The sequence below is a fragment of the Nymphaea colorata genome, chromosome 10, assembly GCF_008831285.2.
Source record: "Nymphaea colorata isolate Beijing-Zhang1983 chromosome 10, ASM883128v2, whole genome shotgun sequence".
Taxonomy (NCBI): domain Eukaryota; kingdom Viridiplantae; phylum Streptophyta; class Magnoliopsida; order Nymphaeales; family Nymphaeaceae; genus Nymphaea; species Nymphaea colorata.
In genome coordinates this window covers 13,807,992-13,832,571 of record NC_045147.1, presented here as the reverse complement: position 1 = coordinate 13,832,571, position 24,580 = coordinate 13,807,992, and the positions used below count along the sequence as shown (strand labels likewise).

General features: G+C 39.5%; 4 protein-coding genes across 8 annotated transcripts; 3 read left to right on the top strand and 1 right to left on the bottom strand.

Moving 5' to 3' along the window:
- Window positions 1–1,325: 1,325 nt before the first annotated feature.
- Window positions 1,326–7,104, top strand: LOC116262481 (uncharacterized). Of its 3 annotated transcripts, none has more exons than XM_050079952.1 (9): window positions 1,326–1,848; window positions 1,964–2,017; window positions 2,126–2,209; window positions 2,838–2,963; window positions 3,934–4,001; window positions 5,221–5,290; window positions 6,421–6,486; window positions 6,587–6,635; window positions 6,732–7,104. In XM_050079952.1, the coding sequence occupies exons 1-8, from the start codon at window positions 1,528–1,530 to the stop codon at window positions 6,596–6,598; spliced, it is 801 nt and encodes a 266-aa protein (XP_049935909.1). In that variant the 5' UTR covers window positions 1,326–1,527; the 3' UTR covers window positions 6,599–6,635; window positions 6,732–7,104. The 3 variants fall into 3 exon arrangements, with proteins under 3 accessions (XP_049935909.1, XP_031497766.1, XP_049935910.1); XM_031641906.2 differs by having other exon boundaries at window positions 6,558–6,635; XM_050079953.1 differs by having other exon boundaries at window positions 1,712–1,848; window positions 1,932–2,017; window positions 6,558–6,635.
- Window positions 7,105–7,622: 518 nt separating this feature from the next.
- Window positions 7,623–10,499, top strand: LOC116262485 (uncharacterized). Of its 2 annotated transcripts, none has more exons than XM_031641914.2 (6): window positions 7,623–7,979; window positions 8,168–8,254; window positions 9,283–9,481; window positions 9,589–9,687; window positions 9,772–9,923; window positions 10,010–10,499. In XM_031641914.2, exons 3-6 carry the CDS (start codon window positions 9,305–9,307, stop codon window positions 10,389–10,391), a joined length of 810 nt encoding a protein of 269 aa, XP_031497774.1. In that variant the 5' UTR covers window positions 7,623–7,979; window positions 8,168–8,254; window positions 9,283–9,304; the 3' UTR covers window positions 10,392–10,499. The 2 variants fall into 2 exon arrangements, with proteins under 2 accessions (XP_031497774.1, XP_031497773.1); XM_031641913.2 differs by having other exon boundaries at window positions 8,089–8,254.
- A 3,729-nt stretch (window positions 10,500–14,228) lies between these two features.
- LOC116262633 (UNC93-like protein 1) lies at window positions 14,229–18,292 on the top strand. Of its 2 annotated transcripts, none has more exons than XM_050079951.1 (2): window positions 14,229–15,664; window positions 18,155–18,292. In XM_050079951.1, exon 1 carries the CDS (start codon window positions 14,491–14,493, stop codon window positions 15,625–15,627), a length of 1,137 nt encoding a protein of 378 aa, XP_049935908.1. In that variant the 5' UTR covers window positions 14,229–14,490; the 3' UTR covers window positions 15,628–15,664; window positions 18,155–18,292. The 2 variants fall into 2 exon arrangements, with proteins under 2 accessions (XP_049935908.1, XP_049935907.1); XM_050079950.1 differs by lacking the exon at window positions 18,155–18,292 and adding an exon at window positions 16,249–17,049.
- LOC116262479 (WAT1-related protein At3g30340-like) lies at window positions 17,590–24,580 on the bottom strand. Its single transcript, XM_031641897.2, has 6 exons — window positions 24,317–24,580; window positions 22,994–23,056; window positions 21,835–21,951; window positions 19,453–19,849; window positions 18,208–18,359; window positions 17,590–17,829 (listed from the first exon to the last, which is right to left on the bottom strand). Exons 1-6 carry the CDS (start codon window positions 24,508–24,510, stop codon window positions 17,700–17,702), a joined length of 1,053 nt encoding a protein of 350 aa, XP_031497757.1. The 5' UTR covers window positions 24,511–24,580; the 3' UTR covers window positions 17,590–17,699.

The following is a 24,580-nucleotide window of genomic DNA, read 5'->3' as shown; positions in this document are numbered from 1 at the left end:
CGTCAAATTGGAGAGGAGAAGGAAAAAAAACAGCTACTAACAGTTCTGAAAGTCTCTCAATTTTTCTACCATCTGCATCAAACAAGGTTAATTTTACTCTGCAAAAAATTACCATGCATCAAACATGATTAAATTCACCAGGTTAAATTCTTCCTGTACATCAAACAGAGACTCATATTGAAAGAAGGAGAAATTTCATCCTATAATTTTTTTCAGAAAAATTTACCATGGTAAATTTACCACGTTAAATTCTTCTCTGCCATCAAACTGGCCCCTAATGATGGAGACTAGAGGATGAGGATAGAAGAGGTTGTTGCTAGGACTATTAGGAGCCTTTAACGCACGCCCGCTGATCAAGTTTTGTTGTAAAAAGTTATATGGTGTAAAGGATGTTTTCGTGTTGAAGCTAGACACCTTCTTTTCATTATTCTAGACAAGATACTGGAATCCTTCCAATAACAATTAGGATCCTTTAAAAAACTTTATACGCAAATTAAAATAATATAAAGTTCCATTTTTTAAATTCTAAATACTTATCCCCTCAACAGGTCCGTCTGGACAATAATGTCCATGTGTAGATACATCTCAACACAATGAAGTTAAACAGAAGAATCATCAGATAATTAAAGCATAACATATATAAATAATGTATTACCTAAAACTTGAGCCCGAGTGTATCAACAATCACACCCAATACATATAATTCATTGACTACCAATTGAAATATTTAATTTCAAGTCACTGTATGAGATGTTTTATAAAGGTAGCCATCATGAATTATTCAAAGTATCTGATTACGTTTATTATGCATTTATGTCATAATACATAATATAAGAATAAATTCTACAAAAAAGTGCAAAGATGTGTCATTGCTAGATATGATATATATCTAAAGTGTTTGAGATGTCAAAACCAAATAGTTGATTCATGTAGGTCATCACCGCACATTCTTCCTGCAAAGGAGAAAACTTTTGCTTTCTATCCCTCATTTTATCTGTAACAGAGAATTAAAAAACTTTTCTTGTTGCCAGTCAAACCTCTTCAGATCTCCATTTTTTTGATGATATGTTTACACATCTAATAGACAAGTGACCTTTATATACGATGGTATTGACATAGTGGTCTAAGTCGACCTGAATCCGCTGATTCAAAGCGAATCAATGGCAAACGGATTCATTCAATGGCCGATTCAGGCAAGGCAATGCGTCCCGTTTCAATTATTTTCTGAGTATATTTCATTTTTCATTAAATTATTGTTTGTGTTCGTGTTCATTTATTTTTAAATGTTTTTTTAATATGTTCGTTTCTCTTGAATTGGCGAATAGGCCGATTCGCAGAAACCGCCGCCTCGCCTAATCGCTTCCTGAACCGACGCTAGTAACATTGATGGATATAGTGCTGTGGAATTTATTTTAGTCCTACGAGACCCGATCCATTTGCATCCCCGGATAAGCCGGGAACTTCCCGGGAACCATTTACTCCGGCGCTTTGCGACGTTGCTGCTTCTTTTCCCGCGCTTCTTCTTCAATGGCCTATTTCCGGCCACCCGTTCGCGCTGCTTCTCCCTCTTTCATTCTTCCTGTTGTCATTCCTCGTCTGTTCCCATCGGAAACGGTGCTGTTCAGCAGAATCCCTTCTCGTCGTTCGCCGCCGGCGCCGCATCCCTTCACCTTCGTACTTGGATGGAAATCCGGTGGCTGTTGGGTTAGGGCAACACAATCCGGCAAGATCCAGACGCTTTCCGACGCGGTTGTTGTCGTCGACGATGAGAAGTACGGGAAGAAGCAGGTCATAAGCATCACTCCTCAGCTCTACCGCTACATTCTCGACAACGTTCGCGAACCTGCGGTACTTATCCGTTTTTCTTTGCTTTCTCCCTGTCACTTGCGACGAGTTATTTTTTTCTTCATTTTCTCATCTTTTTTGTTTAGCCTTCATTTGGCGCGATACTTTCTGCCTTCAGATTCTGAGGGAGCTTCGTGAAGAGACGGGGGAATTGCGAGGTAGTCAGATGCAGGCACGTTTTTCTCCGGGAAATTAATCTAAATTCGGGGGAATCCAATCTGTTTGGTTACGTATTGTTGCTAACCTTTTCTTGCTTGACCTTTCTGCTTTGTTCTTGTAGGTGTCTCCTGACCAAGCACAGCTCCTTGCTATGCTTGTTCAAATACTTGGGGCGCAGCGTTGTATAGAAGTTGGTATTTATACTGTAGGTAACTTATGGACCTCCCTCTCTAATTTTGGCTTCATGTATGTAGAAATGTTCCGTATCACCAAATCATGGCAGAAACAGCACTAAGTGAACTAACGACGCTGCAAAACTAAGACTAGCGCGATAAGTTTTAACTAAGTATTTCCCTATTAACTAGGTAAGCTGCTTGGCCTTCTTAGATCTTTTTGGGCAAGAGGGCGTTTCTCATGCTCCGTAGTTTATAATCATTATGTGAAATTGGAGAAAGATAGAAGGACAAGGCCACATCCTATCGTCTGGACTTTAAAATTAAACGACTAAGAGCTGGTATGTTTTCTTCACAAGTTTTTCCCATGAGACTTATATAGAAGATGGAGGCCAGATGCGATTATGGGGAAGATCAGTTACATGGTTGGTAACTCATCAACAATCTGTTTTGACCTTAATGCTTGGCTGGATGCTGGAGCAGTGCAGCTAGTTCATTAAAGGCCCACACTGTTAATCGTACTGTTCTATGGAGCGCTAATTTTGCTTGTTCTTCTGACTATTATGTTAATTGGTAGGGGATATTTGGGGCAACGCTTTTAAAAGTTTCGAACAAAATATAATTGCAAATTATTTTCTATATGATATGCAATTGTTTCAGGGTTACTCCTCTTTGGCCGTCGCTCTGGTCCTGCCGGAAAGTGGTCGTTTGGTCGCATGTGAAAGGGATGAACGGTGCCTTAGAATTGCAGAGAAGTACTATGAGCGAGCTGGTGTTTCTCACAAGGTTATCAAGGAAACTTACTTTTCTAGGGAACAAAGTCATCATGGTTGCATTCCTTTTTAATGTCAGAAACCAATCACAAAGGATGTTCTTAGAAGTATGAGAATTTCATGTTATGCGGTCTACTGATAACTGCCTCTTGAAATGCAATTCAACTTGTTAAAATGGTCCTTGTTTTGTTAATGTGCAGAAATCTGGAATTTCATGGGTTTATAGCATAGTCAATAACTACCAGTGAAATGTTATTTGTTTACTCCCTGAAGCTGTTGAATAGACGAATACCAGTGAGATGTTATTTATTTACTTGCAGGAAGCTGTTGAATAGACGAAATCTCAATATTCTCATAATAATATTTCAAGTAAAACTTGTTATTTTCCATTTGACTTATCATTTATGTATATATGTATGTGCATTTCTCATTTTTTTTGCTTATAGATTTTATGAACGTTCCTGTTGTTTTCTCTATATATTTACAAGGAGAATGCATTTAAAATTTTTTTCTTCACATTGTATTTCATTTCGTTAATTGACCACCACTTTCTATTAAGAATTCCCTGGAAAAGAGCATCTTCAAGTAGCCATGGCCAATTGTGGTGGCTATGGTTCGTGTAGGAAGTGACAGATGATGGTGCTTCCTCTGTGGTCTCTTGTATCTCAGTTTCTGATACACTATGATCGGAGAAGTAATTGCATTTGCACCATTTATCTTTCAACAGAAAACAATTTTTTTTTTCTTTATGAAATGGGAAACATTGCTGCTAAATAAAGGAAATGGAAAATTATGCTGCTGCTCTTTTGTTTAAAGACTTTAATCAGACATTGCCCCACAATTCTTGGATTTTGCCCTTCCTTTAGTGTTCCAAGGCGTTAAAAGCAGACAATGTCTGTTCAGGGTACTCTTCCATATTTGTTCCTGCATGTGTATGTTCTATTCGAAATGCTATTGTAAATTGTTGTTTCATTTCATATTAGGTTTCTGTCAAGCATGCACTAGCTGTGGATTCGTTAGAATCTATGATAAAGGAAGGTGAAGCCGGCAGGTATTATGTGCTTTCAGAAACCAAATATGCATTTCACTCGAAAGACATTATTTATTTCATTTGTGTATTAGGTTACTAGTGAAGCTTTATGTTATGCAATCATACTGGAAGACATTTATTCTTTCACGTGCTAAACTTCTCGCTTACTGTTTATTCTATGTTTATATATGTACTTTTTATTTGTAAACAAATAAAGTTGTCTTTTTTTTTGTTAGACCTGCTTTTTGGCTTTTCTTTTAGCCTTGGAGAAACTTGATAATTTCTGATTTTGTTTATTTGTAAACATGCATATTTGGATGTTATAGCTTGTATTTGTGTCTGCATGCATGTTGAGTGTTGTATTTTGGAATGTACACATACAATTTCTATCTTTATATATTGCATCCTTCATCATGTGGCATAAATGAATAAGTATTTAGCTGTGGTGTTCAAGCATGAATAATTGTTACAGATGGTGATTTCAACATAGCATTTCAAGTGTTGTGGATACTGAATCCAATTATTTGTTCATCATTTGGATAGGTGCACATGTTTAGATCTTGTTTGAGTCTACCTACTTTCTACCAAGTTTCTGCTTGGCTTGATAGTCGAGACTGTTATTTCACATCTGGTTTTACCATTCCTTCAATCAAGCTGCAGAGGGCATTTGACCTTGAATCTCCTTTTGCAAATGTTTGGCATACTTTTTGAGGACATGCCTTCCAAAATATTGGCCAAATACAGAATCTAAGTTGTCCTGGGAACAGAACAGAACTGGTCTTTCAGACCCTATTACCTCATCCAAACACCATTGTATTGGCTGTGCTGGAATTTTTGAGAAGCAAAACTTGCAACGTTTTTGGTTACTTCTTGGTTACCTCCTGTTAAAACCCTAGTTCAATCAAGCTATAGTTTGAACATGGAATGGTTTCTACCATCTTGAGCACAACTCTTGAAATCCCGTGACCTAGAATGGCGGACCTGTACCAGTTGCTCTACGCTTAAGGCATACTCGATTAGTTCAGTTGGTTCCTTTGTTAGTTTTGGCATTCATTCTTTCACAATTTTACGCAGTTGTGCTCCAAGTAGATTTTTGTAAGGAGTAAATAGCTGGATTTTGGTTGTATGCATGACCACTGAGAAATCCATTGTCAATCTCTTGATCTTCCAATATGCTAGTTATCCTGGCTCAGTTGGATTTCTTTTTACTATTTTTCCTTTGGTCTAAAAATTTGTGCAGCTACGATTTTGCTTTTGTGGATGCTGAAAAGAGACTTTACCACAAGTACTACGAATTGCTACTAGAATTGGTAATCTTCCATTCTTCGAACATTTTTGTCTTTTGCTTGAATGTTGAAAAGATTAACAAATACTTTTCAGCTTAAATGTGTCTATCGCTTTTCAATAAGATAAATCATTTCGATTAAATTGTGTCATCTAGGAGATGTGGACATACATTTGCACTAGTAATCTCAAGCGAGATTGGTTGAACAAATATCTATCCTTCAACCTTTATGATTAAAGTACAGGGAAAACTTCAGCTTTGGGTTATACTAGAGCTTTTGCATGAAAAGTTATCTTCAGTTTCTGCAATCACAAAGTCCTCACTTAATTTGAAGTTAAAAGCCATGTTATTGTGTTTGGTATGAAGATGCTCTTTTCTGTAGGAACAGTGCATAAATAATTTCTTTGGCAGTCTTTCTTTTTCCTTTCTCCTTCGATCTGCTTGCATATGACCTCTTTGCATTCAGACAATTTTATAATGCTACAGAGAATAATCTCTTTCTGCATATGCATTTGTAGAGGTTGGTGCGGTGAATGTGAATATTAATATTGTTTTGTTAGTAGAAGTCACTTTTGTTGGTTTGAGCTACAAGATATACCTCACAATGGTATTTCAGGGACTTTAAAAGATGAATAGCTCATGAAGTTTCAAATTTTTGAGGCTTGAAAGATATTTCTTCATGGAAAAAAGACCTAAGAGTTGATTTTTGGGAAGATGATTACACTAGAAAGACATTTGTTCATGAAAAAAGATTTAAGAATTGATTCTTAGCTAGATAATCACGCTGAAAGCAGCTGATGTCTGATTTGAAAAACATGCTTGGAAAATAAAGAATCCGTGATCCACGCTCCATGTGGTGCACCATATGTACTGGCAGTATATGTTGTGCACGACTGATTTGAAACAGTATAATTGATTTCTTACATAAGAATTTGTGGTGCTATATCTAGGTTTAGGCTTTTGCAAGAATCTTTTTTGGTAGACGTTCTTACATGACACCTTGCAGGTGTATCATGGCAGTCTGGGAAAACAGACGAACTTGAATGATTATTTGTTGTCTTTTGGATTGAGTTTGATTTTTCACGTGGATGTAACTTCGCTAGCTTTAGTTTTGAGAAGGCATTTACGTTGGTGCATTCTCTTATTTCTTTGCAGGTTAGGCCTGGTGGTGTTATTGTAATTGATAATGTTCTCTGGCACGGAAAAGTTGCAGATCCTACGGTGAGCCGATATTGATACTCTTGGCATTTCCTGTTAGCTTTGAATTGGCTTGAAACATGATGTTTTCTCAGGTGAATGATCCAAAAACCATTGCTATTAGAGATTTCAATAATTTCGTCTACAATGATAAACGCGTCACCGTTAGTGTGGTAAGTCGACAAACCATACTAAGTTTTGATTGTGTTTTCGAATCGCTCATTAATATAGTCTTTTTTTTTTTATTTAACTTTCTAATCAAAACGAAGGTTCCTATTGGAGATGGAATGTCAGTGTGTCGCAAGCTGTAATTCATCAAATGAAACAATTATGATGTCATGGGCTGTACATTGGGGGTGCCTCTGCAGACTACATGCAGTAATTTGTCCGCCACTTGGGGAAAGATGATTGAGAATAAGATTTGTTATGCCTTGCCACTCCACAGTTGAAAATATGGAAACTGAAAGAAATTGAAGCATGAGACGGAAATCGCTGATTTGCAAGCTCTGCTGCATCCTGACTACTGCTAATTGACGGTTCAAATACCATATGGATCAATGTCCTTTCCCCTGTTTTCTGTTTGTAGATATTAATTGCAACATTCAATTATCAGCAGAATAATATTTCTCAAAATTTTGAATATAGGACTTCCGCTTGGTACAATGCTTTAAGGATCGTCCATTAGATAACTGATCATTTGGTCAAACTTCAGACTTCATTCAGCGTTTTGTGTGGTAAAAGAAATTTTAATGCTTAGCTGGCTTGAGTTTAGCTTATCCGGCTCGCCTGGAGCTTACCCGAGCTGAGCAGCGTAAGTTTGGACGAGTTTGAGATCGAGCTCGACTTGAGTCAGAGCCGATCTCAAGCCCAGTCTTGAGCTGCCCACAAGCTGGGCCCGAACTCGACTTGTGAGCCCCAGTGCACAGCCCTGGTTCAGAAAACCGACTACCAGTTCGCTAAAACACGAGGAGCAACAACTTATTGTTGTCTTCCTTGCGGTGTCTGCTTACTGAGTTTTTGCAGACCATTTCAATTTTGGCAATTGGAAACCATCAACATAAAAGCAATTTTTGTTTTGAACTTTTGGGATGTTGAAATGTGATAGGACAGCATTTTCTAGATATCAAAAAAAGATAAATGATTGGATGAGAACTTCCACTTTCTTTTTAAGTTCCACTTTTTTTAAGCAGTAAGATGAATACTGCTTGTGCTGACCCAACAAAAACATCAGTGTTGGTTCGGTGATGTACCGGTTTGTTAACCGATACGGAGTATTGAAACGCATCGGCCCATCAAGCTACTTGCTTTTCTCGTACGAAATTTAAAATAGTTTTAAAATAAAAAAAAAAATCCTTGTGAGGCGGCGCTTCTGTTACCGCGCTACGCGTTTGACATGCAGCAACGCCCCGCTTTGGCATTTCACTTCCTCAGAGCGATGTTTTGGGCATTTCGTTATTTTCTCCGTGGAGCCTCGTTCCTCGCAAGTCGCAAGCAAGATTTGAACTCTTTGCATCTCTGTAAGACCTTTTTCTTCAAAAGTTGTTATTTATATATTGTTTTAATCGATTTAGAATTCTTGGTCGCTAAGAAAATCCGCCTGTTGCACTTACCGGGAAGGAAATTTAGTTTCTTTTGCAGCAAGAGAGGCGATCTCTAAGGCCTTTAGAACGTTTCTAACTAAGAGCCAACTCTTTGTTCGAACCAGATCTGCCACAGAAGAGACCTTTCTGGCTTTCTCCATCGGTTCTTGTACCGTAATCTTGTTTGGGCATGCTGTGTAACGACGAAGAAGGTTTGCGCATTAATTTTTTCCATTTTGGTCTATCTTCTGGTTTCTTGCGTTTGAAGAAATATTTGTGATTTCGGGTGTCAAATTCTTGTTGAGTTTGTGCAGTTTTTGTTTACGCCGTCTCCTTGCTCCTGGAATTTCTCCATCTTCCTTCTTTCCCCGTTCTTTTGAGATCTTCTTCATTCTCTTTTCTGTTTCTGGCTTGTTCAAAGACTTCCCAAGGTCCGCATTGTTAAAGAACCATCACTATTTTTTGTATTGTGAAAATTGTGAACCATGAATTCACTATCGATTTTTCTTTTTTGGGGAATCCATTTGAAAATTAGACTACAGAGTATGGGTTTCTATAAGTGGCATTCACTCTCTGCTAATACCTGGATTTTATTTATCTCCCTTAATTTTCTAAATTTCTCTCTGCTCCCATGGCCTTAACTAGAGTTCATCCCTACAACATGAAGATCCCAAACCTTTATTTGAGGGCAAACTTCAACTTCTGAGATGGAGATAAAGGTGAGGACATGTGGAGACAGGACTGGCAATTTTTTGCTGTCTCCTGTGTGCTATCAAAGTCAATCAACTTTCTTAAACCCTCTGTTCACTTGTGCACATGTTCTTCGTATACTAGGTCAAAATTCAGATATTACTCTGTCAGATGTTAACTTGGCATATAACCTGGTATGGGTTTCTCATTTGAACGAGTCAACTATGAGTTATGGGGTTCAAGGGAACTGTCCTGGCTTTGAAACCGTAACAATCCATGATAAGTAGAATGCATGTACAACTGCATATGAATGTAATCAATACTAGTGCTGCCGGCTTTGTAGTGTTAGTGCTCCTCTCTGTGTATAGCGTTACAGTACACCATCCTTTGTTGTGGTCATCCATGTTGGTCAGTAGACAGGACTATCCAGCAGATGCGTTTTGTTGGATATATTTATGTGTGGAGGATCTACATGTTTATGCATAGCCTTCGTTATTCGTTGGATGTGGTCTCATGTTGGGTGCGAACCCTTCTCCTTTGATCTTTGAAGGTTGCACCATCAAGTTACACAAATGTACGACAATTTTGGTGGACACCAGCCTGGTGTGCCTGGGCAGTCAGCAAATCTTCAACAACCAAATCCGTTGGGGAGCGCATTCTATGGAGCTGGACCAGGCATCATAAGAAGTGGTTTGGGTGCATATGGGGAAAAAATTCTGGGCTCCAGCTCTGAATATGTGCAAAGCAATGTGCGTCTAATTTTTATGCTGCTACATGAATTTATGTTTGCTATATGCAGTTCATTTAGCTGAAGCATCTTGTTCTATTTTTCTATCGATTTGTGTTTGATTTGCAGATAAGTAAGTACTTTTCAGATCCACAATACTACTTTCAAGTAAATAATCAATACGTGAGGAACAAATTGAGGGTCATACTTGCTCCATTTCTGCACAGGGTAAGTTGTCATGAGAGGAGTAATGTGCTAATCTTTGTCAAGACTTGGATAACGATCTATCTTTCTTGTATGTTCACAATCCAGGGTCAATGGACAAGGATAGGAGAGAATGTGGGTGGAAAACTGTCATATAAGCCTCCTATTTACGATATCAATGCGCCTGATCTATACATTCCTTTAATGGCATTTGGTACCTATGTGGTTCTTGCTGGCTTTGCTATGGGTCGTATTGGAAAGTAAGAACAGTGGTCTCTTTAGCCCCTATCCCTTTTCTTGATGTTGGAGGTAAACTTGCTGATGCTAATGACTTAATGTTTTGCAGATTTAGTCCTGAAGCGACGGCCCTGCAGTTCTCGAAGGGGTTGATTGGCTGGTTTCTGCAGATCTTGCTACTGAAAACAGTCATATATTTCTTAGGGACTGGTGTGGCCCCCGTGTTGGATATTGTTGCATATGGAGGATATGCTTTTGTGGGCGTATCTCTGTCTGTTCTGGCAAAAATTTTTTGGAGTTATTCATATTATGTTGTGATGCCGTGGACATGTTTCTGTATGGGAGTTCTGTTGGTGAAGACACTGAAGAGAACGTTGTTTGCGCCAGGAAGAAGTTATGACAAGGACGCTAGTAGATATCATTACTTTCTGCTCTCTGTTGCTCTGGCGCAGTTTCCCTTGTTTTTCTGGCTCGGCTATATTGGTGCTTGAACCTGAAATTAATTTATGTTTGCATACACCTGCACGTGCCAGCACATATAGAACTTTTTCTCTTGTGCACTGATGGTATGAGGAGGATTTCGATATAATTCCTAACTACAGGTTCTTGTGCAACTTGTCTTTTTTCTTCTCTCCCCTGCTTCTCCCTGTTTTCTTGACTTTTTTGTTTTTTTCCAGTGAAGCTCTACTACTGTGTCAACGATAGAAGATCTGTTTAATTTCGGTGCTGTAAAATTTATTGGTGTCAGCAATTTTGTGTGGTTCATTAGCTGTCATGCCAGTCTTCATGTTTTCTAATGCGGACTAGTGGCTACACTTGAGTCTAAACATGCAATATTGTGTTTCTCTATAATGCAGGGTAGTGACCACATTGAACATGCAAAGTAATGTTCGCTTCTTACTGAACGACTTGTATACTCACCATCCTTTCCTGCGACGCATGCCATCTCTTAGGCCACGGGCTTTGACCAGAAAGGGCACTACGCCGTCTTCGTCTTCAGCTGTGATTGTTAGAAAGAACTTGCAATTTCTACTCCCTACTAACAACAGAAAGGCCCCACCACAGCTGCTTAAATTCAGCTGTGTCATTACCTTCAATCATCTCTTCGCAAGCTCCCGCCACCCAACGCGAGTCAGGGAGGAGTAAGCCGGCCCCAACCTGAACATTCTTTCCTCTGCTGAAAACAACAACGATCAGAACATTACATCCACTGTCAGAACTCTCCTCATTCTACAGATTATTCCTGTAAACAACCAAATATTCACAACCTCCAGTTTATAGCTTCGTACACATCTTTGCAAAACTTGCAAGTCAGGTGCTGCAAACTCCCCCCCCCCTTGAATGCCATGCATCTTTCATGAACAAGAAGGTTCCTCCATCACCAGACCTTCCGACGAACTATGAAACGTTCGGCAGCAAGCCGTTAACTATTTGTGCTTAAATTTCACGTCCTGCCAGGCTTTAAACCATAGCCACTCTAAACCGTAGCCAAAACATGAAACATGTTTAAAACATTAAAATAAAACGTAAAAAAAAAAACGTTTTCTTAAGAAAATGTCCAAAACAAAAAGCCTATTTTATTGGTGTTTTTCCTGTTGTTTTTACATTCTTTCCCTCTTCTCATTTTTCATATTTTTTTTGTATTTTTTGCAGATCTTAGCTACCAAATGTTTATTTTCATATTTTTTGTATTTTATTTTTAAGATTTCGGTCATTTTCTTTTTCTTGTTAAAAGGATTCATTTAAAACTCACGTAAAATTTTTATTTTTTCTCTTTAAAAACAACTTTGTCACTTTATATCATACAAAACATCACAGTTTAAAACTTAAAAACGATATTTGTAGTTATGCTTTAAACTCACCTGTAACCTTCAACCATGGAATTGTTCTCTTCTCTTAAATTTCTGCACAATAGAACTCCATAGTGTCTAGATCACAGTCTTTTCTTGTTTTTTATGAAGTAGCACCGGGAGACGACCAATCTTGACCATCCTCGTCCAAAATTAATTGGTAACAGCTCACCAACAAATGCTTATCACTCTCTACTGCTTTACACAGAAGACAGCAGCTGGCTAAACTGATCTCCATCTCTGTAACCTGACCCAAGTGGGTAATCGATTCTGACTGGTCCTTGCACGAGCCCTACTATCCCTAATGCTTTCTCGCCATCCCACAGAAATTCCTCTCTTCCTTACGTAATCAAAAATTCGAAGAAAGGGTACCTCTCCTGTGGTCAACCCAACAAATCTGATCATGCTTGTCACTAAAACAGGTATCTCCCAGTGCTTCCATAACAGCCTCGGTACCAGCAACCGCATTGTGATATCTTTCCTTGGCATCACAGGGAGGGACTCCAAAATCGCTTGATTCTCCAATGAAATACATTCGCGAGGAATAGCAACGACGCCATTTATCAGTCCAAAACTTAATACGCCGCCCGTTCCCCACCTCAGAACGAGTCAGCTCTTTAATCTGCCGCCGCCATGACAAGGCTTCTCCAAGTCCGGGAGCCTTTCCATGCGCGTCTAAAAGACCAGACTTCCTATTAGAGAGGTACCTCCCTTCCGACCAGCGCCTCACTGTACCATCAACATTCACCATGTGGCACAATCCGCCTGCCAGAATAGCACCATTCCATTCAGCTATAGGCCTTTTAGCCCAGCAACACCTTCAATCTTGGGCTTACAGTCACAGAGACCCTGCCATGAGACCAAATGCTGCCTTTTCCTGTCCTCGCTCTCTGCCCATTGGAACTTGAGCATGCACAAGTCGATCTTCCTAACTGAGTAGGGAAGTTTAAATGCTTGCATCCAGAAAAACAGTTCATTTTATCATAAAAGAAAAGCAAAGGACAAGCCAAAAAAGAAAAACAAAAAAAAGGGTCTCAGTGGCAGTAAATATCAAGAACAAAAAAATTCATTAGACACCTTTATGCAAAAAACAGTTCAAGTTGAAAAAGTCGACAGCCTAATGTTTGCAGTCGCTCATCTCCCCAAAATTGGATAACTATTTCTGTTTAGCAATAAATATCTAACATAATGACATCCTTTTATGATAAAGAAAATGCATATGCCTTCCCTACCTTATCATCACTTTCCGGATTGGTTTAATTTGGAAGACAGGGTGTTATTCTTTGCGTTGGCTCTTAAATATTTCTGTTTAAAAGGTAAACCGCTTTAAATTCCATACTAATTTTACTGGACCGACTTTCTTTCAGTTTCATCTAAGCCATTCCTCCTTTCCACTTAAGTGAAGAGCAAAACACTAATCAACTAAGTGTTGCACATCCACCGTTTGCAGAAATAACACTCATGAGGATCAAATTAACAACCAGTCTAGCTACGCTATGCTCCTTTGAATGATTTGGTTTAGATTGAATACCACAAGAGAGAATGGGCAAAAAGCCCCAAAAGTAGAATGACCAACTGCACTGCCTAGTTTCATCATCTGATGTCTAGTTCACTTATATATCGCCTACTTGAAGTCTCGAAGACTAAGTTTTTATAGTAAAAGAACACCTCGGTTTTAAAAATCTAAACGAGCAGTTACAGTTCAAGCACTCGGGTTAAAAGGTGCGACTCCATTCTAGGCATCGCTAAAGCAGTTCTAATTAGATCATGATCCAGGCTTCCAGATCCAATCAGTGAGTTGGCATTTATCCAACTAATGATGTTGGATTCTCCACTGGATTTGGAATCAGTACTGCGTTCTCATTGGTTGTCCGATTTTCTGAATCTGGGGAATCAAATTAGAGATCAACGCAGACACCGGATCCATACCTGATGCAGAGCCTCAAGCAGATAGATCCAGATCCAACTTATCTTGGAATATAATCAGATTTAATAGTTTGTTTAAAGTTCCGTCTTATGTTTTAGATTTTGTTTGGATCTTAGTCTTGATTCTGAATATAAATATCTATGTACTAGATCCATGTTTGTGTAACTGGTCTAATTCGTTTTCAATACATTTAAATAGATCTAGATCCACAATCCATCTCTTTCTCTATATAAAGGGACATGGGTTCATTTTGTAAGGACAGTTGAAAATTGAAAGAAATGAAATGCAAGCTGGTTCTTAGTTTTCTTTGTTCTTTCATTCAGCTTATTCATTTGCTTGAAGAAGAAGTTTGTTGTTTTTTTTTTTCTCTTGTGTTCTAACGTTTTGTAAGTTTTAATTAGTGTTAGCTTAGCCGTGAATGCAATCGGATTAAGATCCGTTAATGTTGATCCTTCTTGCATCGATACCCCGTCGACGTCTCTGATTGCTCTGATAAACAAATAAACGGAAAAAACAGCATCTACCAACCAAATGCTTTCTTACTCGGGGACTCACCTCGAAACAATAACCGCCGTCATTCTCACCCATTTCACGCATTTGGAATCCAAAGGGAGATTATCGCGATTCACTCGAAGAGGTCACCACGGCAAAAATCTGCTCTCAGCCAGAAACAAACCCATAAGGAAAGAAACGAAATACTTGTGCAGAAACCATCTTCTTCATCACTGCTAGACGCCCCATATTTCATGCCCCAATAGTTCTTTATCTGTCCTCCTCTGCCCTCCAATCCCCATTCCGGCTAAGCCTCTCAGAATGGGCATGAAAACCCAAGGAACCGAGGAGGCTAGTGGCTTAGAGGATGGAGGTGTTGTTAACTTCCAAAGCAAAGGCGTTCGCTATAACTCACCAGTAGCTCAGGTAGTCCTGGTTGGCCTGGTCTGCTTCTGCTGCCCAGGCATGTTCAATGCCTTGAGTGGCATGGGTGGAGGCGGCCAGGTTGATCACACTGTTGCCAACAACGCCAACACTGCTCTGTACACCACCTTCGCTGTCTTCGGCATCCTTGGTGGTGGCATTTATAATGTCCTCGGCCCCCATCTCACCCTCTTTGCCGGATGCTCCACTTATGTCATCTATGTCGGCTCCTTTCTCTACTACAATCATCAGAAGGATCAGACTTTTGCAGTCATCGCCGGAGCCATCCTCGGCGTTGGTGCAGGGCTCCTCTGGGCTGGCCAAGGTGCCATCATGACCTCCTACCCGCCTTTCGGTCGGAAAGGCACCTATATCTCCGTCTTTTGGACTGTTTTCAACTTTGGTGGTGTCATCGGTGGTTTAGTTCCCTTCGTTCTGAACTACCATCGAACTTCTCCTTCTGTAAACGATGGCACTTACATTGCTTTCATGTCGTTTATGTCTCTGGGAGCACTCCTCACCCTCACCATTCTACCTCCAAACAAGGTAGTTCGTGAGGATGGCAGCCGCCTGGAGTTTGTTAAGTACTCCAACCCGTCCAAGGAAGCCAAGGAGATTCTGAAACTCTTCCTGAATTGGAAGATGTTGATGATCGTCCCTGCAGCATGGGCCAGCAATTTCTTCTATAGCTACCAATTCAACAATGTGAATGGCTTGTTGTTCAATCTTAGGACCAGAGGTCTGAATAACGTGTTCTATTGGGGTGCTCAGATGTTGGGATCTGTTGGAATAGGGTGCTTGCTGGACTTCAGTTTCAGAAGCCGCAGAACCAGGGGCTTTGTTGGAGTTGGGATTGTTGCGGTCATGGCCGCAGCGGTTTGGGCCGGCGGACTAGCAAAGCAATTGCAGTATTCTTTGGATAACAAGCCAGAATTGTTGGATTTTAAGGATGGGAAGAGGTTCATGGGGCCATTTCACTCTACTTCTGCTACGGTTTATTGGATGCCATGTTTCAGAGCTTGTGTTATTGGGTAATTGGAGCACTGGCTGACGATACTCAGATTCTTAGCAGGTACCTTTTTTTTTTTTTTCTTTGTTCAGCTTGAGGTTTATCTGGTTTGCGTTCTTCATCTTGGCAAAAGATTTGATAGGGGTCATGGTTTTTGTGAAAAGACGAATTTGATTTGGACTCGTGGTTATATTAAATAGTGAAGGACTGGCTTACTTCAGTTCTTTGAACAACGAACCTTTTTTCTGGGATTCCTTTGTCCTCAGCATTGAGGTACTAACTTAATTTGTTGCAACATTCTCTGTTAATTGATGTTATATAGTGTGTTTTAAAAGGATAAGTTTGATCTGAGCTGGAAATTACATTAAGTTGGGAAGTGCTGCCAAAATTGAGTACTTTGAAATTTGGTCGACAAATTCTTTAGCTTAAAGTCCTCTGACATCGTGATGTCACACCAAATTTTGCTTCATCTGCCATAGCCCCCTCGAGAAATGGGTTTTGAAATAAATAATCTAATCGTACAAAATTTATATGCTTAACTCGCAATTGTAAATCAAATTTGAGTTTCTCTTAATGCGTCTGTAGAATGATTCAAGCTGCACTTTTAGCATGTTGTTGACTTATGGTCTTTGAAATGGTAAGTACAGTGGATTTTACAAAGGTGTACAGAGCGCAGGTGCAGCAGTAGCTTGGCAGGTAGATGCTCACAAGACCCCGTTACTATACCAATTGATGATAAACTGGTCACTTATCACCATCAACTACCCATTGTTGATACTACTAATTGCACTCGCCGTCAAAGATGATAAGGATGAGATAGGGGAGGATGGAGCTCCTCTTCCTATAAATTAGAACAAAAGGAATGAATATTGATCCTGGGAAGCCACACTGCAATAGAGGATCTCTTCGGACTGCTTAACTTGCTAGTTTAGAAATTTTTATCATGCATTTTTTACTTTAGATTTAGGTTGCAAATTGTGCAGTTTAATCTGTATAGCATATCAAGAAACAGAAAATTCACTGTGGATAGTTGTGCCTTCCGATGATACAAACCAAAATTTTCGTTTATGCCTATCAACTGGGCTTCTTAACCTCAACGAAAATTCTACAGAACAGCGGCTAGAGATGATGTTGATAACAATGGTATCTTCTTTTGTTGCTTCTGCTTCGGAGTTCTTTGGTGCTTTAAGGACACAAACCAAAATTTTCAATTATGCCTATCAACTGGGCTAATTTCCATAAGAATGACAAATTCTACAGAACAGCGGCCAGAGATGATGTTGATAACAATGGTATCTCCTTTTTGTTGCTTTCGCTTGGGAGTTCTTTCTTGCTCATCTGCCTGCCCTAATAGTTCTTGCTCGTTTTTTCAAACAAAAGGTTTTGAGAGTTTATGGGCGACAATGGGCATCCTTAATGACGCCCGAGCTGCAGGTGAAGTAACTCACCTTGCCTGTTGCCAACTGAAACAAAAACAATAGCCTTTCAGATTAATAGCTTGACCGACGAATTGATTGTTGATGGAATTTCATTGAGTCTATTGTTTCAAAGGGGAAGGATATCACCTTAGTGTCGAAGGCCTTGAAGAGATGAAGCTTGAGTAAGAAAAAAGGCTGGCCCGAAATATGAAATGAATGCAACACTTCTTGGCAAGGAAACAGAATCATGCAGGGGGCCATGGGCTCGGTAGATGAAGCATGAGCGACTTCAATCTGTTTCTATGCTTTTGTGATGGATTCAGTTCGTGAGGGGTAGTGAGGAGGGACATGGATTTCTTGGGCCATGGCCTTTCCTTTTGTGTTTTCAATCCGAATGGCCCTTGATGGTTTTTTATTTGTGTAGAAGATAATTTTTTCTTTAATGGCAGAAGGGCTGAATTTATTTATCTCTTATTTAAGATTGGATTAATTCAGTTTTGCACAAATTGAGACTGGTAGAGCATTTTCAAATTCATATTCTGCAACATGCATACATTGATAAAGTCAGCATAGAAAATAGGAACATCTTGCCGGTCATCCTTCCGTATAAAACAGTTGATAATGGCACTTCAACTAATATACATGCTTGACCAAAGAAGGTTAAAAGACAAATTTTAACATCAGACCAGCTCTGCTGCTGGATTCTCATTGATGGCTTGCGTCTGTTTTGCTGTGCGGCACTCGTTGTCTTTGCTTTTCCCGCACAACAACAAATAAAGACCAATAACCACCACAACAGACCCTATGACACTGCACGTGACCAAAAACAAAGGAGGGTCACAACCAAGTAATAGAGATACAACCAAGCAACAGGATCAATAATGAGCATTCATGAGGAAGAAATAGATAAATTTGTCTGTCTTGCCCAAAAACACAAAGTTGTAAGGATCTTTTAATTTTCCTACATATAAAGAGGCACACCCAGTATTAAATTATTTTGCTCCAATTTTTAAACAGATTTTTTGCAACCACATAGAGCTTCCATTTGCAAATAAATCAAGTTGATTGACCATCCATCAGTTGATGTGAATACCATCTCATTTTCAGCTGATGTCAAGAGTTAATGGAATTACAGGCATGAAGAAGGCGCAAGGAGAATTGATGAGAAGAAGGGAGGAGAGGTCTGACCTTCCTAGGTGCAACTGCTCATGCAAGAAGAGGACTTCAATAATGGCCACAACCACTTGAATGAGAGGGCTGAACGCAGCAGTGAAGAGAGGGCCCCTCTTCTCCACACACCATGCCATCATGATGTAGGCCAGCCCAGAGCAGACAGCTCCCTGTGTTCACCAAACAGTGGAAAACTTAGGCCAGTCGAACGTTAGCCCCACAAATAATATCATCCCGTTTCTTTCTGCACGCTTAAGAGTGTGTGAGTGTGCACGCGCAAATTGGCCGCTTAATCAGTAAAACGATTGCGCCATTTGCAGCATGAGAGTGGTAGTCGGAGGAATCTTGCCACTTGTTTGTTGTCCTCATAAGGCGCGGTGATCGAGGGACCCTGCGACGCAGAGTCATTTCATGGCACTATGCTCATAACGCGAGCAGAACAGGCCTCACCGGGGCTTTTCCTTTCAGCGATCAGGCCTACCGAGTAGTCTCAGACTTTAAAAGTTTCTTTTAAAGAAAAAGAAAAAGAAAAAGAAAACAAAAGAAATGGATCCTCTCTTCATCCACTAGACTCCATCAAAAAGTGAATGACTTGTCCTGTGTGCCTCAACCACCTAAAATCTGCGAATCTCACCCATGCTAGAGGTGATGCAAGATACAGGGATTCAGCTTCTTATTACTGCGTTGAAATTGAAGTTACCAAACAGGAAGAAGGTAAAAAAGTAGCAAGTTTCTTTTAGCTGACTCGGTAATCTATGTCTTTCAAAAGTTTGAGGACTGGTTTTAAGAATAGCTGCAAAGGACAAACAGCTGCAGGGCATAACGTACACACGAGGAAGCACCACTTTCTTAGGCTTCTGGGAAAAGAAAGCTCAATCCAACTACTTTTGTAAGTGGACATAAACTTGGGAAAGTGGCATTGAAAAAGGTACTAGAAAGATGATGCACGGAAAGGTGGATGGATCCCAAGAGTTACTTTCCCAGGAACTGCATTTCTCACGTTGGCGTTTGAGATGGCTGCAATTTGGAAATGTGCCCGGGCTGTCAGTGGCTCAGAAGGCTTGTGGTGGATGCCACTTAAAGTGTACACATGAAAATTTCCATTCTGAATTCCCATATAGAGGTTGGGAGTTTCAGACACATGCAAGTTTCTACTTGGGTATCAGTTCTTGTTAAATATATACTTTGAGATAACCATCGAATCTATCATATATCATATATATGGCTTACTATAGTATATTGGTGAAGAAAACTGCAACTTACAGTGTAAAGGATTGTGATAAGTTGGAGTCTTCCTCGAAGTGCCCATAAAGAGGGGTCCCTGTGGAAGAGCAAAGTGAAAGAAGCACACTGGATGCAGCTTAACAGGGAGACAATAGCATTGTTGGAGTACAGAGCAGGGTAAGACTTGGCAATCTTAGCCTGCACTATGAACCACGATGACCAGGCAAAGCTGCCTCCAAGTAAGGAGAGGGAACCAAGAAGCCAACCCTTCTGCAATTCAACCAAACTCTTTGAAGCTTGTTGTACCAAATTGGCTGAGGGGTGAGTCAGCGCTTTGCCTTTATAAAGAGTGAGAAGCATTGCGCCACCAACACAGACCACTGTGCCCACCACCTTGAACACCCCTGCCATCTTTTTGATGTTCACAGTTTCCATGCTGTATATCAAACAAATGCAAGACTCAAAATTAAAATTTGAATGCTGATGTGCTGTCTTCCCCACACCTTCCCTTCATTAAAAAATTTGAATCAAGACTCATAATTAATTCCTACGACACATGTTTCCAAAGTACATGTTCTTGCTTTAAGAAACGACTACCATTTAATTATTGGATATAAAAACAATACCTATAAGCACCTCATGCTTCTTGAAATAAGAACATGGTGTTCTTGAAACTTTTACTATATATATATATATATATATATATATATATATATATATATATATATATATATATATATAGAGAGAGAGAGAGAGAGAGAGAGAGAGAGAGAGAGAGAGATAATAAAAGTACACAATTTAGGAAAAGCATCGATCAAATGATTCAATAGAAAAATTATTGTACTTATTTTTTTGGTCTTCATGTTAGGGACATGCACCCCACACGCACATACAAGTGCAAGTTGGGGATGAACAATCTATGGTAATTTGCGCTGGGGATGAACAATCTATGGTAATTTGCGCTAACAAGAACGTTTGCTCATTGAACCTTAAGTCCTACTATCCTTACAATTTGCACTAACAAGTGGATGCACTTTTCACTAAAACCAAGTTACTGCCCTGACTCCTCAAACAGGGAGACGACCCTTTTTTGTCCCCTCTCACTTGAAAATCTACATTTGTTTTTGCCACTTGTGACCCAAATTTCTGACTCCCCACTAGATTGAATAGCCAATCTTATCTTGGTTTGGTGCTCTGGGAAAGGACTTGCATTGTGGGGCTATGAGGCTGCTGCTGGGTCTGGCTTGTTCTGCCAGGCCAGTTACTAGTTGGACACTGGCAGGCTAGGCCTTGCTGGATGCGCACCACCACAATTTTCTTTGGTGGATCCAAAGACAGGAACAGTGTGGAGTTCTGGCACTTTGTCTCATGTTCCTTTCCAATATCTTCTTTGGGAACTACCCAAATGATCAAAAGGGAAAAGAGAGAAGCGCACTATATATCCAGCCAGCTAGTTGTGCCCTCTGGCTCTGAGTTTAATTATTTATACAGAAAGCTGCTTTTTCTAATGAGATTGAAAAGACAAGGAATGCAGGAGCATGCAAAGAAAGATGGCCGAATATTGCATAGCTGAAAGGTGCATGACCACACTTTCTCTAGGTGGTTGCAGCCAGGAAGAGAACGACAGAGAGTGACAGCAAGTAAACTTTTTTTTAGGGTGGAGCGGAAAGGTGCCTACGCCATCTACAGCCCTAAATAGAGAAAAAGGAAATAGCAAACACTTTTAAGTATGATCTTAAAAGAAATTTAATAGAAAACATATATTAAGCCAATCATTTTTCATGCTTAAAATGTTTTCTAATCATAAAAAATTTGATAAATCTTACAACATCAAAATCTTAGTAGTAGTAAAATCATTACTTAATTTTCATGAAACCAGCTTAAATTGCTTCATGTTTTATGTTAACCCAAATAGACATTTAAGTTTAACTAGTATTTAGCCTTAAGGAGTGCACAACCATGCAGTAAGTCAGTTCATCCTACTCAGTGTATTATTTTTCTTCCTGCAAATGATGACATGCATGATACCCGAGTTGAAAGACATACTGTAGATCTACCCATATTTCGAAGCAAACAAGAACCTTAGGGGTACAAGGCTATGGCCTTGGGAGTTTTACACCCAAGCAGTTTTCCCTAACAAACAGTAGAAGAAAAAGGGTTCTCTTCCATTGCAATGTCAAACTAGCATTCAAAAACATGCTAATTACCATGTTCATATTTTGTCTAAGTAGCAAGAACTTAACTAGTCCCATTTTTTACCCTAAATTAAGTGGTATGATATATGTACGCGTCTGCGGCCGAACCCAAACCGGAGTTGCCATTTTAAGTTATGGTGGATTTGGCGTTTAAGAAAGACGGATCTGATCAGATGAGTTGCAGAAATAAAGTGGGGATCAAAATCAGTTGACATAATGCACGTACCCAAACGGAAGTGCGATTATGAAGGTCAACACAGGGATCATGTTGACGAAGGCGCAGCTGAATGTAGCGGTGGTGTGCTGCAGCCCGAAGAAGAAGAAGTACTGAGTAAGAGTCAACCTGCACAACCAAAACTCCTCGTCAAAACCCTTTCGTGCTTTCAAGGCAAAGTGTAAATGCATGAATATTGCGACTACATTTATGGGACGCACATTTTTTCAAATGAAAAATGATTGGTTTGGAGCACTTCATAAGTTTATACATGTTTATCTCAAGAAGATGGGAAGGAAGCTAGAAAGGATGTAAAGGCAGGGGAGGCAGCTTCCAACTCTCGTTGTGGGTGGCTTCTATTATTGATAAAAAAATAGTAGTCAATAATTCAGGAAGCACTCTTTGGATGACTGCCTTAAAATGCAAAGCCCGAGATAAATAAAATGCTAGACAATATGATAACGAGCTAACATAGATTCTTCTCTTATTTTTTTTTTAAACAAAAACTAAAAATGGCTCAGCCATGGCTCGATATTATGCTGCATCACCAACATCTATGTTGCTCTTGGAGTCTTCATCATGGTCATATCTCAATCATAACTATATTTTAAAAGCTGTACTCTTGAGAGCTCGATCTTGCAGCCTTTTCTCTTTTCATCTTTAAACCCTTTTGCCTTTTGTTAATAGGGTTACTAGCCAGTGATAGTGTCATCTTTAGCGAAAAAAAAATGTTATATATATATATTATATTGAAAGCTAAATTCATGTTAAAAACTTTTTAAACAAAAAAAAAACAGGTGCTAATTTGTTTGTGGTTACTGATTTATTACAAAATATATTTTAATTCAGTTATTTCATGAATACAAAAAAATTTTGTGTTCCACGAGCCGTTAAATTTTTTGATGATTGAAAACACAAAGCTAAAAAACAATTAACTTATGCTTCCTACCAAATTAAATTTAAACTACTACCTATAAGGTTGGATGACACATCAGAAATTATATATCAATAGTCTATTTGAAAGAGCTCGGTTTTTGTCCCTCACCGAAGTAGTTCGGAATATATACGTTCTTACACACACATACGCACATGCAGACAGAATATAACCATATAATAAGCACTACAAGAATGTACAGGATTGTGGTAGATTTGAAGATTTAAGATCTCTCACCCAAGCAAAGCACTCAAGAAAAGCAGCAAGAAGATGCTGCCAGTCAGCTTGGGCCTCTTATGCCTGCAGAAAGAATGACAGCGTTGCCATCAAAAGTAGTTCAATATTAGTGCGATGGTAAACAAGTAGCGTCTGACCATCATTTAAGCCGTTGAGAAATGGCTAGATAAAACAAAATCCAACAAAAGAGGAAAAACATTGAAAACTACATCTATCCTTCTTGTAGATTCTAAATCATGCGCCCATAATATCTCTTGTCAAAATCAATGATTAATGACGTTTGCAATTCCTCTCACAATGAACATAAAAATGGCATCCTCTCACATTGATCTAGTACAGCAAGTATGCATGGCACATATTCTCATGCATTTCGGCGGTTATGAAGAATCTTCAAGGGTTTATAAAGGGGGTCATTGATGAAAAGATTGTCATGATTTTTATTCTTTTTGAGAGTGAAGCCGAAACTGTTAGGAGGCAGGTTGGAATCCACTGAATCAGGGGCCCAAGCCCAGGAGTGGGTTGGGTTGTTATATAGAGTGTGACCCATTTAGTGGTCTGGTGTCAATAAAATAACAATGCGAAGCTATAATCTTTAGAAGCGAGAAAAATTCAAAAGAAACTGCCCCGTAACCCCCTTATATATGCAAGTGGTAGCTAAGATCTAGTTTCCAAGTAGTATGTATATGAGCTTGTAGAATATGAGGACTTTAAAGGAGCGTTTGCATGACACCCTCTTTTAACCCCCAGTTTTGAAAAAAAAAAAAAGGTTTAGTAAAACCAATTTTTTTAATGAATTTTAGAAACTTGGTTATTTTGTTTGGGTGACACATACAAAACACCTGATGATGTTTGAATAACCTAAAGTAGAACTAGGTTTTTCACTTCTCATGACAACTTAGTTTTGATGGCACCCGAACACTCCAGAAAACCGGCTTTGGAGTGTCACCCAAGCATTGAATTAAACATAAGAAGTCATGAGAACCGTAGCCATGAGCTAAACTTTGAAATCAGTGGTAGAACCACATATTTGCTGGTGCAGGGAGCTGCCCACACCACCCCCTCAATGTTTCTGCCTATCCAAATTTTTTTTTCTAGCTCCACCACTGTAATTGAAATCACTGATCAATGAAAAATCTATTATCTAATTTGATGCAGTTCAGTGTCGAAGACTCGAAAAGCTGCTGATACATTTCTGTCAACTTCATGAGTTATATACCAAAGCAGAATTCATTAACAATCATATATACTAAGTGAGATTGTACGCACACACACACACACAGTTTGATTGACATTTGAGTTCAAGAAGATTATAAGCTGCATCACCTTTCGGCAAAGTACGCAATTGGGCCTACGGAGATGGTGGCGACGAGCTGCCGGTAAGTGATGAAGACGAACCGATTCATTCCGGCGTCCAGAACCTGTTTGGTGAGCACGTTCATCGCGGCGAACGCTACCTGCACTATCACCACCACCGGGACAGGCAACCAAGCGCCTCCATGTTGTACCTGTGAAGCCATTTTTTCAGGAATCACAAGCAGTGGATGGAAGATAGAACTGTCAGATGGTGAGCTTGGACGCCATCCTCGA

Excerpts from the sequence above, each read along its gene's own strand:
- LOC116262481 (XM_031641906.2), top strand. The coding sequence starts at position 1,528 with ATGGCCTATTTCCGGCCACCCGTTCGCGCTGCTTCTCCCTCTTTCATT. Across the intron at positions 2,018-2,125 it reads TGCGAGGTAGTCAGATGCAG|GTGTCTCCTGACCAAGCACA; the intron begins GCACGTTTTTCT and ends TTGTTCTTGTAG. Across the intron at positions 2,210-2,837 it reads TAGAAGTTGGTATTTATACT|GGTTACTCCTCTTTGGCCGT; the intron begins GTAGGTAACTTA and ends CAATTGTTTCAG.
- LOC116262633 (XM_050079951.1), top strand. The coding sequence starts at position 14,491 with ATGGGCATGAAAACCCAAGGAACCGAGGAGGCTAGTGGCTTAGAGGAT.
- LOC116262485 (XM_031641914.2), top strand. The coding sequence starts at position 9,305 with ATGTACGACAATTTTGGTGGACACCAGCCTGGTGTGCCTGGGCAGTCA. Across the intron at positions 9,482-9,588 it reads CTGAATATGTGCAAAGCAAT|ATAAGTAAGTACTTTTCAGA; the intron begins GTGCGTCTAATT and ends TTTGATTTGCAG. Across the intron at positions 9,924-10,009 it reads GCTATGGGTCGTATTGGAAA|ATTTAGTCCTGAAGCGACGG; the intron begins GTAAGAACAGTG and ends AATGTTTTGCAG.
- LOC116262479 (XM_031641897.2), bottom strand. The coding sequence starts at position 24,510 with ATGGCTTCACAGGTACAACATGGAGGCGCTTGGTTGCCTGTCCCGGTG. Across the intron at positions 19,850-21,834 it reads ATAATCGCACTTCCGTTTGG|CATGGAAACTGTGAACATCA; the intron begins GTACGTGCATTA and ends TTTGATATACAG. Across the intron at positions 17,830-18,207 it reads GAGCAGTTGCACCTAGGAAG|TGTCATAGGGTCTGTTGTGG; the intron begins GTCAGACCTCTC and ends GGTCACGTGCAG.